At 38.7% G+C, this 17310-nt stretch overlaps 1 protein-coding gene across 2 annotated transcripts in view; it reads left to right on the forward strand.

Moving 5' to 3' along the window:
* Positions 1 to 17310, forward strand: part of LOC149083892 (uncharacterized) — a 72024-nt gene that overhangs the window by 49210 nt on the left and 5504 nt on the right. The window contains exons 6-30 of one of the 2 annotated variants that reach the window (XM_089234264.1): positions 1127 to 1249; positions 1342 to 1575; positions 1671 to 1826; positions 2739 to 2921; positions 5424 to 5651; positions 5767 to 6114; positions 6237 to 6455; positions 6580 to 6936; positions 8104 to 8259; positions 8372 to 8600; positions 8728 to 8929; positions 9036 to 9189; positions 9360 to 9563; positions 9704 to 9938; positions 10130 to 10349; positions 10542 to 10746; positions 10883 to 11122; positions 12132 to 12270; positions 13178 to 13337; positions 13454 to 13602; positions 13840 to 13918; positions 14026 to 14119; positions 15925 to 16132; positions 16651 to 16976; positions 17092 to 17238. In XM_089234264.1, coding sequence (XP_089090390.1) covers positions 1127 to 1249; positions 1342 to 1575; positions 1671 to 1826; positions 2739 to 2921; positions 5424 to 5651; positions 5767 to 6114; positions 6237 to 6455; positions 6580 to 6936; positions 8104 to 8259; positions 8372 to 8600; positions 8728 to 8929; positions 9036 to 9189; positions 9360 to 9563; positions 9704 to 9938; positions 10130 to 10349; positions 10542 to 10746; positions 10883 to 11122; positions 12132 to 12270; positions 13178 to 13337; positions 13454 to 13602; positions 13840 to 13918; positions 14026 to 14119; positions 15925 to 16132; positions 16651 to 16976; positions 17092 to 17238 — 4995 coding nt within the window. The remainder of the gene's footprint in view (positions 1 to 1126; positions 1250 to 1341; positions 1576 to 1670; positions 1827 to 2738; positions 2922 to 5423; positions 5652 to 5766; positions 6115 to 6236; positions 6456 to 6579; positions 6937 to 8103; positions 8260 to 8371; positions 8601 to 8727; positions 8930 to 9035; positions 9190 to 9359; positions 9564 to 9703; positions 9939 to 10129; positions 10350 to 10541; positions 10747 to 10882; positions 11123 to 12131; positions 12271 to 13177; positions 13338 to 13453; positions 13603 to 13839; positions 13919 to 14025; positions 14120 to 15924; positions 16133 to 16650; positions 16977 to 17091; positions 17239 to 17310) is intronic. The other variant, XM_089234265.1, reaches the window with a different exon arrangement.

The raw sequence follows: 17310 nt of genomic DNA on the forward strand, positions 1-17310 counted from the left end.
GATTGGGACGTGCATGATATTTTGGGAATTGGACAATTCACTTTCTTGACGTGGGGGGGGGGGTGGCGGGGATTGGTTTCATGGGAAGAGGGCAAATGGTAGTGACCCCTCCCAATCTTTATATATATTTTGTGACGCGTCACGCTTTGATCTCGGTTGCAGTATATGCGCAGCCATCATGTTGGGGGACACCAGTGCCGTCTAAATTAATAGGCCCAGTCGAGCATAACACGGAGCCCTTGAGTAAGTAGTGTTTCACCCTGATAATGAGATTATTCTTTTATAATTTTTGGGAGTAAGTACGTAAATCAGAGTAGGCAGATACCATCCAGCTAGGTAGAGAACCCATGGTGATGTTAAGACGGCCCTGTGAAGGGCTCCTGGACATAGCAATGCACCGGGGCTTCTACAAGCTTGCTGCAATTGCTGTTGACTGTATTGAAACATGGGTCACTCGTGCTTTAAGATGGTCCCTTGTGGCTTCGTGTGCCTATTGCATTCGATTCTTTTCGTAAAATTCGCTTTTCAAAGCCTAGTCTTAGATTTCACTTGTTCCCAACTGGAAGACGCTTGGAAACTTTTCCGAGAAATTTGACAAGGGAATGTTCGTAACCAGGGGTTCAGTGACTCTTTCGGGGTTCTTGGAAAGATTTCAAGATGTCTGTGAGCATTGGATAAGAGAGCAATTAATTATTTAATCAAGCATTATTTTTTATCTTATTGGATCAGGGGTGTTTGAAATGTTTCCGGCGGGGGGGGGGGGAAGGGGATCCGTATGAGCCTTCATGAACAACAATTAATTTTTTTTGTATTATTACTGTATAAATTCTGAATATCATTCCGTAAAGAGGTCAGTGGTCATAATCTTACTTGCACAAGTGATCCATTGAACATGAAAGGTTAAGAACCCCCTGTATTAGACAGTGATATTGTTCGTGTCGTCTAATTATCTCAACAAGGTCCATGGAATACAAAGAGTAAAGAACCCTTTGCTGTAGGAAGCTGCTGTTGCAAAATCCTGTAATTGCTAACTGTCAAAAAGTGTGCGTTAAAAATCACATCAACATGTAAATTGGAGAAATCTGCTAGTTTCGTAAAATTAATGAATGCGTGTATGAATTTGCAGGATTTTCCGGAACAAATTGTGAGAACAATATCGATGACTGTCCAGCTAACATGTGCCAGAACGGTGCGACATGCATAGATGGCATCAACAGCTACACTTGCCGATGTCCTCCAACATACACAGGTATACAACTATTTCTATGATGATTTTTATTTTATGCTGGTTATGAAATTTGATGATGTTCTTGTGTCTCACCGAATATATACTTGTTACAGGTACTTATTGTGGAAAAGACGTCGACGAATGTTCGGTCAGACCTAGCGTTTGCAAAAACGGCGCAACCTGCAGCAACACGGTCGGTGGATACGCATGCATATGTGTCAATGGCTGGTCTGGAGTAGACTGCAGCGAGAACATCGACGATTGTGCCGTCGCCGCGTGTTTCAATGGTGCGACCTGCCACGACAGGGTCGGATCATTCTACTGTCAGTGCGCCCCCGGAAAAACTGGTGAGCCAAAATACTAAGTTCCTTCGTGATTCTTCGTTACTTGTCAGAGATCGATTGAGATGATGATATTCAAAATAATTTTTTTTTTTACTCAGGTCTTCTCTGCCATCTGGACGACGCGTGTGCCAGCAACCCTTGCCATTCAGGCGCTATATGCGACACCAGTCCCATAGACGGGACTTATATATGCTCTTGCCCTAGTGGCTTTAAGGGAGTCGACTGCACTCAAGATCTCAACGAATGTGAAGAAGGTAACCATTTTATTATCTGTAACACAGAAGCACTGTGAGGCGCGTCTTTCCGGGGAACCGTAAAATTTTAATACGGGATTCCGAATTCGATTAGACGCTTTTTTCGAGTACTACCGTGATAAAGAGGAATAAATAAAGTATGGGGAAAGTGAGAGGAAATTTCGAAAGCCCAGGAAAGCAGCGTGTATATTTTGGGAAGCTCATAGAAACCGCGTGCAGATTTCGGAAAGCGCAGGGAAACCACATGTAGATTTCGGAAGCTTGGGTAAACCTCATATAGATTTTGGTAGTGTAGAGAAACGATGTACAGACTTTGGAAACTCGTGGAAACCGCGTGAAGATTTTGGGAACTCAGAGAAGCAGCTTGAAGATTTTCGAAGCTCGAAGGGAACTACTACAGTTGAAAAATGGGGATAGCGCCCCCCTATCCCATCGGGCTATATAAAGTGACTAGTCCATGCTTATAAGCATTGCCGCCTTAAAAAGTTCAAGCGGCCTATTATCTGGTTATTTTTTTTGGGTACCCTGAACCCCAACTATAAACAATCTCAGATTCAAAAAGTCATTTACCAGTATGAAAATTCAGAAATAATGAAAATCGAGAATTAATGAGAGAAATAATTCCAGACTTATTAAGAAGAATTGTTTTAGAATCAATGAATTTAGAATCAATGCATTTAGAATTGAGGAATTAAGATTTAAATTTATTGTTTATTTAATTCTTAAATAAACAATAAATTTCAGAATTTACGAAAAATCAGAATCAATGGAAGAAACAATTTCAGAATTAATGAAATTATTTAATAACTTTGGGGGGGGGGCCCGTAATATACACTTCTGCTTATAGGTGTGCTTCAATGAGAATTATCTACAGTTAACAGACATGTCAAGGAACTTTTTCTGTACTTGTAGGTTCTCCATGCGAGCACGGTGGCACCTGCGTCAACACCCCTGGCTCATTCCATTGCAATTGCACCAAAGGGTTCACTGGTCCGAGATGCGAAATCAACATCAATGAGTGCGATTCCAACCCATGTAAGAACGAAGGGACCTGTCTTGACGAACGCGGGGGATTCCGGTGCGTCTGTATGCCTGGTAAGTATTGCAATATTTCAAAAGGAGCTTTCGTACCTCCAGACTGCGCCAAGAAGCGGGACTGGAAGAGATCTCGGCAACGGAGTGTGTTCTGCGTCAGATTTCTGGCATTCATTCATGCAGGATTTTTTTAACACCTTTTTAAGAGGTCACGGCACAAAATAAACAAGATCAGCTTTGCGACCCCCTCCATGATACAGTTTGCTTTTCGAAATTAGTAAAAGCAATGACGCGATAAATGCATTTTTACCTGTCAATGGGTTTTTACGACTCGTCTAGAAAACCACTACGAATCAAGTTTGGGTTGTGCTGTTGATGGACCGTAAATGGATTTGTACGGCCCACTTCGGAAGGCCCGATGAATCAAGTTCGGATCGTAACCCATAGCGCACGAATCCTGGGCTGTAAGTGAGTGTTTGTACGGCCCATCTCGGAAGGCCCTGCCAATCAAGATTGGGTCGTGACCCATAACTCTAGAATCCCAGACCGTCAGTGAATTTAAACAATGCATTGGTTAAAAACCCCTGGTGTTAAGGGAGCCTTACTGTCCATTAAAGGATCTCACGTACAAGATGATCTTGTCTTGTTCAACGACAAGAAAGACTTCGGTAAGGTCTTACCGACTTCTCCATCAATGTAACGACCAAAAGGGCCCCTACCTTACTGCTTTCATTAGCTCTCACCCCCCCCCCCCACCTCCCTCTCCAAGTTCCCAACTGCGTGATTCCGGCAAATAATAATATTACACGGCCGCGTGCTCAGCAGTTCTGGTACTGATCCCACCAACACGTGAGAAAGCCGATTCGGAAATTTCGATACGCTCCGATGATGATCAACCTCTCCTGCGTGTATAGATAGGTTCTAGCTTGTGACCATGGAGCGGGGGGGGGGGGAGGGGGAAGAAGGGCCGCACGCGATCGTTACGGCTCGGCCAAATGGCGGGAACTTTCCCACCAGAAGAATTTGTTTTTATGTTATCATTATAGGCGTTTCTATCTCATTAAACGTTGCTCTGAGCCACCTGGCCGTGGTTTAATTCTCCGATACATATGCTTACAAAAGAATGACCGGTAGGACATATCCGAGGAAGAAAATTTCTCCTGATGATGTCAACCTTTGAAAGCGGAGAAACATATTGAGAGAAAGAGTAATACAAACTCACAACAGCCTCTGTGAGCCTGGAGAAAAACTTTTCTCTCACTTGTCCGCAAAATGTTAAAGATAATGCCCATATAGTGCAATGTGGAGGGGACACTTAAGAGTTCTTCTCTCTCTCTCTCTCTCTCCGCCAAGTCATTGCTAGAGGTTTGCATATGGAGAATTATTGGATAGCTGAATGTGTGATTATGGGCTGAGAATTATATACTTCTAGTTCTCGTTATAAGCTCGTTATAAGTTCTAGTTATAAGCACATGGGTGTCTGGCCCAGGGTGTCCACCTCATTTATGAAGGTTTAGTACTCTATAAATTTACCCTGATGCTAATGTATTAAGTATAAAGAGTCTCTTTCTCTCTCTCTCTCCCTCTTTTGGATTTTGGGGCCCCTGAAGTTAGGGTCACCACAAGAACAAAAAATTTTGGTCTGAAGTAGGGTCAGAACTAAAGGTGGGGAGGCTGCCCCGGGCGGAAAATTAAGTGGTGGCAGTTTTAGCTGAGAACAAAGAACACCGCTATAAAATTATTGACTTTTAAAGTTGTGGTTCAGCATAAATCCTAGTTACGGCCATGGTCTACAGGCCTAGAACATGAGTAATATTTCAAGGATGTTCCCTATAACCCCCAAAGCAGAATGTTTCGCGATGTTCTGCAATGAGCCCTCAGCTGACTGAAAATGTTCTGCGGTAAAAATTCACATATACATAATAGCGTTTTTCTACACTTTTCTTAAAATTCTTCCAGATTGTTCTGCAACAGCACTGGTTGTTCTGCGACGTACGTCACACATTTCGGCATATTCTGCTTTGGGGCCTGTAACATAGACTAATTTTTTTTATATCTTTTAATCAGGGCTGTAGCAAGAAAGAAGGGACTAGGGGGCCTGCCCCTCTCCGAAATATTAGTAAATAGCTAATTTTTGTGAAATAACATGGTTATGTCTGTTGTTCAGTTACCCCCGAAAGAAATTTCTGGCTACGGTCCCGATTTTAATGATTATTTTGACGGTCCTGGGGTGGTTAAAAAGGTTGAGAAACCCCTAAATCAGTAAATTGAAGGCAAGCTTTTCTGTTGAAGATTAGTCTTGGCCAGTGCTTCTTGATCACAACTCATCCATTTTGGTTTGTTGGGGGTTTCCACAGGTATACGGACACAGAGACAGTGGTATGAGAGAGGAGTTCAAGTACCATTGTACCCTGGTTCCTGCACTTATTTACATGGACATTAATTCTAGGATTTCACTGGAACCGAAAGGTTGTGTAACAGATGATCAAGCCAAATCTATGTCAGTTGAAGTGGAAATTTCCTTACATGACTTCTTATTTATTCATTTTTCCCCCCACACAGGATATAGTGGATCACACTGTGAAGAAGATATTGATGAATGCAGCCCTAATCCATGTCTGAATGGAGGGATATGTAACGATAGAATAAATGGCTTCAAGTGCTTATGTCCTATAGGATTCTCTGGAAAGAAATGTGAAATCAATGAAGATGATTGTATTACCCTTCCTTGTCAGAATGGTGGAAATTGCACTGACGGAATTGCTAGCTTCTCATGTTCGTGTTACCCAGGTACAGAAAATTTGTATTTTTTTAAATGTCCTTAAGTGTTATGATTCTATTGAAGTTTGTGAAATTATCTTGACTTAGGATAGTGTAATGGAATAAAATTTCTATTCAATTTTAGGTTTCACTGGAACATATTGTGAGACGAATATCAATGACTGCCAGTCTTCACCATGCCACCATGGCGAATGCATAGATGGCACAAACTCTTTCATGTGCAACTGCAATCCAGGATTCACAGGATTACTCTGCCAGACACAGATAAATGAATGTTTTAGCAATCCGTGCCAACACGGAGGTATCTGTGAAGATCTCGTCAATGGTTATCAGTGCCGTTGCCGAGCTGGAACATCTGGTCACAACTGTGAATACAACATAAATGAATGTTCGAGCAATCCCTGCAGAAATGGAGCGACTTGCATCGATGGCATCAATTCTTACAATTGTCAATGTCTCCCAGGATTTGCGGGTAATTGTCTGCTAATATCTTTTTGCCTTATTTCAGTTCATGACGGAATGGAAGAAAATCTTCTAAGGGAAGAAATCTTTTGTAAATCTATATGCATGAAATTAATTTACTTTTTTATTTAGGGCTTCACTGTGAGACAAACATCGATGAATGTGCGAGCAGTCCTTGTGCTAATGGTGGAGTGTGCACCGACATGGTCAATGGATTCAAATGTGACTGTCCAAGGGGATATTTTGATGCCAGATGTCTTTCGGATGTCAATGAATGTGCAAGCAACCCTTGTCTGAATGGTGGGACATGCGAAGATGATGTCAATCGATTCATATGCCATTGTATTGAAGGTGTGGCATGCAATATAATTTCAATATTAATTCAACATTAATGTATTTTGAACTAAGTTCAACCTGTATTATGTACAGTTCTTATTAATTTTCTAATGTGCATACATTTTGCATAATCCTGAAGGTTACGGAGGGCATCGTTGTGAAGTGGAAATAGATGAATGCCAGTCAAATCCATGCCAACATGGAGGAAGCTGCCAAGATCGCCTCGCCAGTTATATTTGCTCCTGCCTTGCTGGATACAGTGGACAGAACTGTGAGACCAATATCGACGACTGCTCTAGCAGCCCTTGCCTGAATGGTGGTTCGTGCATAGATCTTGTAGATGCTTATCAATGTGTGTGCGAAGTGCCTTTTACTGGCCAGAGGTGTGATGTCGAACTGGACCCATGTTCTCCAAACAAGTGCAAGAACAATGCCAAGTGCACTCCTTCATCAAATTATCTTGATTTTGCCTGCTCTTGTGAACTAGGATACACAGGTAATATTTTATCAAATTTATTTCACAGGCTATATTTTCAGCAAATTTTTGACATTCACCGCCCAAACCGTGGTTGTAACAAACTTCAAGAAATCCAAAATTTGGGTTTTAATATATCCAATCTAATAAGAGGTTTGTTACTGACAATTGTTGATCAGACACTATATTCAATCTGTTACTGACAATCGGCAAAAAAGTATAAAAGGATGGTATGCCATTACACTTGCATATCTGTGGTGTAGGCAAACATTTTTGCAGTTAGGGGGGTGGGCATCCTGTATACCTAAATAAGTGACCTGAAAGGATTATTTTCTTCATTCTATGTACCTGTATGCTTGTACAGGTATATCTGGGCAGGCAAACCCGAATGGGCTTAATCCTTTCCCACTACAACTTTCTTTTTTGACCAAAAAAAAGTGCTTTAATAAATTAGCTAGAATAAAATATTGATATTATATGCTGAAAAAATATTTAAAAAACCACTGGGGGAAGTGAAATCAGTGGAACATAGATGTCTCCAGTGGCATTGTAATAATAATTAAAAATGCCTGTGGGACATTATGTCCCTGTGGTAGCGGAAAGGATTAATAAGAGTTCCATCACTGACAATTGCCAAAAAAAAAGATGCTATAGCACCTGATCTAATTAGAGGCCTATTACTGACCATTATTGATGAAGATGCTATGCCCAATCTAATAAGAATTTTGTTACTGATAATTGACGACAAATGTCATTATATTATACCAGATCTAAATAGGAAGTCCATCACTGCCTTGTCAATAAAGGATGCTATACTCAATCTAATATGAGTTATGTTACTGGATCATCAATGAAGGATGCTACGCCTAATTTAATAGGAAGTCTATTGCTGACAATTGTTAATAAAAGCATTATATATGATCTCATAAATTGCTGAAAATTGCCTCCAAAGGGTGTTATATCCGATCTTATAAGTGTCCTGTTACACTAAGGCAATTAATGTAAAAGGATATACTATACCCAATCTAATGAGTTCTGTAAACTGACAATTGTCAATGAAGGATGCTATGCCTGACCTATATTTTATGAGACAAAAATTTTGTTAATTATAGCTATGTTTATCTGTGAGTTGTCATTATTTTGAGAAAATAAGGCATCATAGAATAATTATTTTGCCCTTTTTTTCAGGTCATTTATGTGATGCTGATATAGATGAATGTGCAATATCATCTCCATGTCGCAACGGGGCTACATGTGCAAATACAAATGGGTCATACGCATGCATATGTGCCAAAGGATATGAAGGACGGGATTGCCTTATCAATACAGATGATTGTGCATCATGTAATCAATTTCTCTCATTTGATTAATGTTTGATAAGTTTTTTGACTTTTACATTAAAAACAATTTTAGATCACACAAATTGATATTTAATTGGCTTTTTCATTTATTTTAGTTCCATGCCAAAATGGTGGCACATGTCTAGATGGCATTGGAGAATACAACTGTCTATGTGTTGATGGATTTGGTGGCAAACACTGTGAAAAAGATATCAATGAGTGTGCAAGCAATCCATGTCAGAACGGAGCAACGTGCAATGATTATGTCAACAGCTATACATGCACATGTCCATTGGGATTTAGCGGCACGAACTGTCAAACAAATGATGAGGATTGTACTGCTAGGTGAGACATGATTATCTTTTCTATGCACATCAATGGCGGAACTGTAGGGTTCAATTAAATAATTTTCACTGCATAGAAATATTGGGCGCAACATGAATATAAATTAATGTATTTTTTCTTCCAACAGCTCATGCATGAATGGCGGAACATGTATAGATGGTATAAACAGCTTCATTTGTCAGTGTATTCCTGGCTATACAGGTTCAAACTGCCAGTATCATATAAATGAATGTGATTCACAACCGTGTCAGAGTGGAGCTACTTGTGTTGACCACGTAGCCTACTATACCTGTCATTGTCCATTTGGTTTCACTGGGAAACGATGCGAAGTAAGTCTTACACTCATTTTTCACTTTATTACAAAATATTTCATCTTCATTGCAGATTTCAAAATGTTTCTGATACAGGCAATAATCTCACTATTGTTTCACACAGACGTTCGTAGATTGGTGCAGTACGAGTCCTTGCATGAATGGTGCCACATGCCAGCAACTGAATAACACTTATCGTTGTAATTGCAAGCCAGGGTGGACTGGAGCGCTATGTGATGTTTCTATGGTGTCTTGCAATGATGCTGCCCTCCAAAAAGGTGAGTAAATCAGATAATCTTGAATAACAGCAGCTGAAATTGTCAGCAAACAGTCAAAATCCTTTATGATGATGATGATGATGATAGTAAATGACTAAAATTGCCATTATGAATAAATTATAGCTTTGTTACTCATGATTGACATCTCTGTTGAATTTTTTTCCCTACAGGAATTCGAGTTGAAGATCTATGTAAAAATAGCGGGACCTGTGAAGATGTTGGAAATAGCCACAGATGTTTGTGCCAGAACGGTTATGACGGTAGTTATTGCCAACATGAGATAAATGAATGCAGCTCTCAGCCTTGCCAGAATGGAGCTACTTGTGTTGATCTGATAGGACAATATTCCTGTGATTGCCCACCTGGTTTTCAAGGTTAGTTTTGATTTAATAGCTTAGAATTTGCTATCTCTTGGACTAAACCCTGTATGTAATGGTAACATGTGAGTATTGCTACCATACAATGTCTAAAAAATATGAAGGTGTATAAATTAGTCACTATCTTATGTTTTCAGGTCTGAACTGTGAATTCAACATTAATGACTGTGATCCAAACCCTTGCCGCAATGGTGGAACGTGCCATGATCTGGTGAATAATTTTGTTTGCTTCTGTCCTCATGGAACACTCGGCAAACTTTGCGAGATCAATGTGAATGAATGCTTCAAGGGTGCTTGTCATCATGATGGTAGTTGCATCGACAAAGTTGGTGGATATGAATGTCAGTGTCAACCTGGTTATGTTGGACCAAGGTAATCATTTTGGAGCTTTTTAATATAATTTATTATCTATTAAACTTTTTGGTACATTGTGTACAGCCAGTAGTTTTAAATTTCTCCCATTTAATGAGTGAATTAAGTTCAAGTTAATGAGTGAACTGATTGCAGGAAAGATATAGCCCCGAGACAACCAATCAAATCAGAATGTTATTTGTCACTTCCAGATGTGAAGGAGATGTTAACGAGTGCTTATCGGATCCATGCAGCAAACCTGGAACTCAGGATTGTGTTCAGTTGGTCAATGACTACAGGTGTGACTGCAAGACTGGATTCATGGGTCGACATTGTGAACTCGAGGTGAACTTTTGCTCAACAAATCCTTGTGCTAATGGCGGTGCATGTAGCAGCAGACCAGATGGCACACCAATGTGTATTTGTCCAATGGTAATTCAAGTTTCATAAATTAATCTATATCAGAATCTTGTTAATATGCTGCTGTATAATCTTGTCATGCTTTCAACTACAAAATACTGAATTGAAATATCACCACCATGGGTGAATTGCCAATGGCCATGGACCAAAACAATTATGATTTAGATTCTGATCTCTTTAACATATTTTTTCCCTTCTAATTAGGGTTATGGAGGTGAAACCTGCACCTCAACGAACAACTCCTGTGCTGGAAACCCATGCAAAAACAATGGCCAGTGTAGACCCAGCCATCACGGATATACTTGTATTTGCCCTATTGGTTTCGCTGGCTGGAATTGTGAGAAAGATCTTGTCAATGAATGCATGTCATCACCGTGCCTGAATGGAGGGGAATGCATAGATCGTTTAGGTGAGTTATAAGTTTAGCTTTCAGAAACGAACATTCAAGGTGAATTATCTGCTCAAATCCAAGAGAATAAAAACCAATTTCTCACTGAAAAATTATCACACTTAATGCTAATTCGAAATATTTTTCCCCCACTCAGGAAAATTTGAATGTGACTGTCCTCCAGAATGGAATGGTTTACGATGCGAGAGTTATGACAGTTCATTTGAAGGAGGTATACCGAGAGTCGTTGTGCCAAGGAAGCCTGTCCATGATCCTGTTGAAGAAGAAAGAAAGATCTGCATGGCAAACAGATGCGAACAAAAAGCAAATAACAAAGTCTGCGATGAAGAATGTAATAGTTATGCCTGTAGTTTTGATGGAGGAGACTGTTCATTAGGTAAGACACATTTATGAATCCATCAGACCAGTAAACTCACAATTTTGAATCGTCTAGGGTAGGATGACACTGCATAGTTGTCAGAATGTGGTCGTGCTTGGCTCAATCCGTTCAATCTCTGCCAAGTCTCCCAGATTTAACAGGAGTGTTATCCCTCTTTCTTCAGAAAAATTCTTATTTTTCCCAAAGTTTGATTGATTGTGATTGAAAAAAGAATCTACTTTTGGTTAGAAGAATTTGCCCGTTGTCTATTACCAGTGGCCCCCCCCCCCCCACCAAAAGTTATGTCACATGTGTGAAGTGAATTGCTGTCATTGCACAAAAACATGAATAAATTATTCATTTCAATGAGAAACAGTCAAAAGTCACTAAACAGCCTGTGTCAGTTCAGCCTTCCCTACAATCAAATTTTTATTTATGTTACTGAGATTTGAGTGTAGTAATGGCAGGTTATTTACCCTGCTGTTTGATGATAACTGCAGAGTTTGCACTAATTGGTGATAGTATGATACAGACGCGTATTCATGGTTGTATGTCGGGAGGGGTGATTTATTGTGTAGGTTCATGGGATCGTCCTATATTTCATAGGACAGACAAATTTTTCCCATGTAAATTAAGTCATTGCTCTTGGGAAAGGTAATTGCCCCCATCACCCCCCCCCCCGGTCCGTCCACGCCTAGTATGATGTCATAATTTCCAAAGAGAAAAAATTGCCACCTTGTTTATAACATTTTTTTACAGAATTTGACTCCTAGAAAAAATCTTTCTGTGTGTACACACACAGAAAGTGTGTGTGATTCTCATTCTTCAAAGTTGGCAGCTATGACACAGAATTTCGACACCATCAGCTAATTTTGACCACTTTCAGTCTAATAACGCACTTCTGAATTCATTTCTTTTGTGTATGTTCCTTAATTTATGCATAACTGAACAAGAAGTTAAATTGTTGATGAAAATAACTACTTGAGATTGGATTATATCTGATATTTTTGTCTCTATTTATGTGCAGGTATCAAACCATGGACAAATTGCACAGCAGCTATACAATGCTGGGATGTTTTCAGAAATGGGGAATGTAACATCGAATGCAACAATGCTGACTGTCTCTATGACGGATTTGACTGTGAACAAAGTCTATTGCCTTGCAAGTAAGTGCATTCAAAGAATATGTTTGTCGTTTGATGCATTCACTAAGCCTGTGTTATATGAATTACAACGAAACTCTTGTTAAGCCATTACTCACGTTATCGAGAAATTATGATGGCTTAAGAGGAGTTATGACTTAATCAAAGTGCTGTCTGTTGTGAAAATACTATAACTTTAAAATAATATATAAAATTTATTAAAATATATACAATATTAACAAAATTTTAGGTTACAAAAGAAGAAAACAAAATTACAACCTCTTTTGAATTTTTAGAGTTTTGGTAGAATACACTGCTACACTTATCAGTAATCCATGATACAAATGCAAGGTAAACTCAAACACAGGGCCAAATTTTGACTTGAGAGGGCCCTAGGCAGGGCGAAGCAGACACTAGAAAGCCTCAACTTGGGAAAAAATGTCTGGTTTTACAACAAATATATTTTGTTTAAATTTGAAGAATTAAATTAGTTAGTTGGGCCTCACATGCAAAAATTAAGTTCAGCTTGAACAATCCATAAAGTTTTTAGAACTTTTGTTATTTTAGTTGGCAAATGAACTTCCTCAGTGTAACTTTCATAACTATAGCTGTTTGGTTTTGGTACATAAGGATTTTATGGGGAATTTTTAACACATGGCAATGCTGTTATGAAGCTCTTTCTTTAGAGGGAACCATAGAAATCATCCAGTCTTCTCGCTCGCTCAAACTTTTTCATAGTGACGAGTTAACTGAAATTAGCAACGAGTTAATGAGGGTTTTATAACATGAAAGCTATAGATGGGACGGAAGAAAAATGTTGTCTTATAATCGGAGTGATTATTTATTATGCAGAAGAGTTAACAAGGCTTTACTGTATTTCAAGATATCCTTGGGCTGCTTTTTAACTGTGTATTTTTTTCCCCCTTTACAGTGAACATTATGACACGTATTGTCTTCGACACTATGCCAATGGTTATTGCGATAATGGATGCAATAATGAAGAATGTAATTGGGATGGTCTCGACTGTGAGAATGAGCCACCAATATTAGCAACTGGAACGCTGGTTGTCGTTCTTCTGATGGAGCCTGAGGTGAGATTTCAAGTTTAGCAATTAAAAAAACAACAACAAAAACCCCTATTATTTTAGCAATTATTTCTAGTATTTTAAAGATTTGAATGCTGATGTTATGAATGCTGTATTTCAAGGTGTTCCGCAACAATAGCGTCCCATTCTTGAGAGAGATAGGGCATGCCCTCAGGACGAACATCAGGGTGAAGACAGAAGAAGGCAATCCAATGATATATGGTTGGCGAGCAAGTGAAATGGATAAGAAGCATCCTTATGGAAGATATGGGTTAGTGTTCATGTCAATATAATGTCCCTTTTTCTCATTATGAGAGATTAATGTGCATTCAAATCTCATTATAGCGAACAACTAGTAATACCAAACAAAAGTTTTTCATACTGTTTCATAGGATGTTTTCGTATTATATTTGATATAGCGATATGTTCAATATGACCATCTTGACTAAAAATGATGGAAACTTATTGCATTTTTATCCATAACTAATGATTATATATAAAATTTCAGCACCCAAGTCCACTTGGAAATCGACAACCGAAGATGCTCCCGTTTGCCTGATGCAGAGTGTTTTGACACAGCATCGAAAGTATGTAAACCTTGTGTAAAACTTTTACTTTGTAATTTACAAGTTTTCCTCACTTTATGCTTATTAATGGCTCAATTCAATAATCTAATGCTCCTGTTTGATTTCAGGCAGCCCAGTTCCTTGCTGCAGCTCATACGCGCCATGCTCTGAATACAGCCTTTCATATCAAAGAGATTCAAGAAACTGATGACAGCTTACGAGGTGCGTTGAATTTCCTTCAACTGATGATGTGTATACTTAAATATAAAACACTGGTTGTTATAATATAAAACACTGGTTGTTATAATATAAAACACTGGAGTACTCAATATTTTAAACAACAAGACACACATTTGTTAGAGCATGGATTGACACATACCAGGAGTCAGGTTTCCATGGCATCTAAAAAATTGGTATTGGCACCTAATTTTTTTTATGCGTGGTTTCTAAATTGGAGTTTGAGAACAGCACAAAACATTTGAAATTTATATCAGTGTACAGTCAGCCCCGCTTAACCGTTTGACTACTAATGGGACATGCAAGTCCCACTGAGATTTAAACAATTATTACTGGCACAAAAATTGATTTCTCTGAAACTAGTTGTAATATATCCCTAGTCTTAGAATGAGACCAGTTGCTCATGTTTTATCTATAGTTACTCAGATGGGCTGCAGTAACCTCACTCAAAACTACAACTTTCCCATCAAAAGTCACGGTTTCTTCAAGAGTCTTCCTGTGGACGTTTCTGCTCACGAAAATTTCTTTTGTTTAAAATGCCAAAATGACATTCAACTCAATATGAAATACACTATAAATATTCAAAGAAAGATTATCTGCTGTTATCCATCAACGATTACTAAAAATCGTTTGAATGTTGGGATCACCTCACACTAACTGGAAAGTAATGTTGCTGCTGTGTACAAATGAACAAAGAAAAGTAACTATGAGCTTTCTGATGTGCAATGTTGGCTTACGTAAGGAATGCTTCACCCTGTACCACACAACTTTTGAATGTCTTTCATATAATAAAATTTTCCAAAATATATACCAAGTGTGTATGCAGTAAATTTTTTGCCATGAGTGGGACATATGTATCCAGTCATTGATACCCACTGAGACATGTGTGTCCCTTCCTTGTTTCAAATATCACTTGATGAAATATTCCAAACACTGAAGTAATTATTTTGTTCATTTGCATAGTAAATGAGATTTAAAAACAAAATTCATAGTCAAAGGGTAAAAGGATAATGAAACTTTTGGAATAAATCAGACAGTAAAATGTAATGAAAGTTATATATAGAATTACAACGATCACAATACCTAAAATTTTTACTTTTCATTGCCTAAGTTAGCACCCTCTGTGGACCCAACAGAGAACAAAATTAAAATAATTAAATGTTATTACCGTAGACAACTTTGAATCTTCCAAGGCTGGTTCCCACTCTCTTTCCAAGTCTTAACTTGGCTACATATTTTCCATTAATTCTAAATTATTTATCCAATAAAAATATTATATACATAATGGTTGATGTGTATTAACAGTTGTCGTACAAATCGTTATATTTGATTAAGTGAGGAAAAGGTGCTGAACTTTGCCTTTATGGGAGAAATTTTGGTTTCAGAGAATTTTATTGGAATAAGCAGGGTATCCATTTATCTCTTACCTGATTGAGCACGGCTGACTGTATCTGCCAGCATGGAAGAGGGTCACTATGCCCTGGAAAAGTAATTAGTCGAGTGGGTTTGCCTTTGGTTTGAATCCTGGTTTGTGCATGAACGTCTGCCTACACAAAAAAAATTCCCTGGATGGTTCATATGGGTTTTTTGAGAATGCGCTAGGGATTCTATATATAAAACAACATCTATTATTGTTTAACTTGAACAGTCAAACGTCTTGTTCTGTTGCCAAAATCTGGATATAAACACTAGCCAACAATCTGTTTTTAGCTACAAATGCAAAATAATTTCTTAATATACAAACTAATTTTTTCTAATTATTTAACAATTAACATATTTTTCCCAATTAGGTCAAGGAGACTCAACATATTCCAACATAGTTTACTTCGTTATTGGCGCAACGGTGGTCATCATATGTGGTTTGTTGTTTGGCGTTTTGATAAACACGCAAAGGAAACGAGCGAGAGGTATAACATGGTTCCCTGAAGGCTTCATGAGAACTAACAGCAATCATGCAAGGCGTTCGAGACGGCGTGGACCTGATGGACAAGAAATGAGGTAAATATCTTTTAGTGATAGTAGCATGAAAGCATGGAATGATAATCAAAATTGATAGGCAATTTTTACATAAATTGTAGGGCGGGAGTTCTCAAACTCCTTCCACCTGTGACACATTTTTCTTTAATCAACACTTATACGCTGCGCCCCAGAGCAGTTTAACAAAGAATCTCTTCAAAAACCTTTGTTAGGGGTGCTGTGGCATGCAGTTTGAGAATTCCCTGGTGGGGGAATTATCATTCACAGTTATTTCAAAGGAAAGAGTATCTTTTGGCGTTTCATCAGAGAAATGTTTTGCTTAGAAAGAGAAAATTTCTTATTTATAGCTGCATGAACTGACATTATTCATCACTTTTGTGACATTACTAAGCCATCAAGATGCACAGGGACTGTGTGAGAATTCTTGGCACTTATTTACAAAGCATGTTCACAAAATCGCACGCACATTCCTCATCAAGTTTCATTGTGCTCTTTAAAAAAGCACTTCCTCAGAGTGTTTGGTTTATGTATGTCTATAGGAATCTGCACAAGCAGTTCTCAGTCAACCACTTTGATGTTGTTGATAACAGATCCCTGCCGCCGGACAGCAGCCAGTGGAGCGATGAAGATATGGACCATCCTCCAATGAAGCGAATGAAGAGTGACAGGTCTCCAAATCCTAGCTACGGGGATACTCAAACAGTAATGACAACTGCCGATTATGATGACAACGATCCACGGCCATGGACGCAGCAACATCTTGATGCCGCTGATATCAGGAATCCAGATATCCTTGCATTGACACCACCTCAAGGAGATAATGACATGGATCCCCACAGTGTTGACGTGGATGTTCGGGGCCCAGGTAAATACTTCAAGCTTTGATTTTCAGTTGCAAACAAAAAAGTTTAGTTTAAAAATATTTTATCGTTATAATGATATCACTCAAATATTAAATTTAAGTATTTCTATCCCGCTAGGTGGCCTCACTCCCTTAATGCTAGCATCATTCCGAAGTGGAGGCATTGATGTCTGTGATGAAGGAGAAGAAGATGATGGGTCAGTCAGCATGATTCAAGACCTGTTGATGCAAGGTGCTCAAATCAATATGATTACTGAACGAACAGGTATGTCACTATTATGTCCTATCACTCACTGAAGTTTCATTAAAAAAGATCATATATGAAACAATGTTTTAT

This window comes from Pholcus phalangioides, unplaced genomic scaffold, assembly GCF_987345545.1.
Source record: "Pholcus phalangioides strain wild (caught in Gottingen) unplaced genomic scaffold, Ppha-v1.0 ptg000008l_1, whole genome shotgun sequence".
In the NCBI taxonomy this organism is placed as follows: Eukaryota; Metazoa; Arthropoda; class Arachnida; order Araneae; family Pholcidae; genus Pholcus; species Pholcus phalangioides.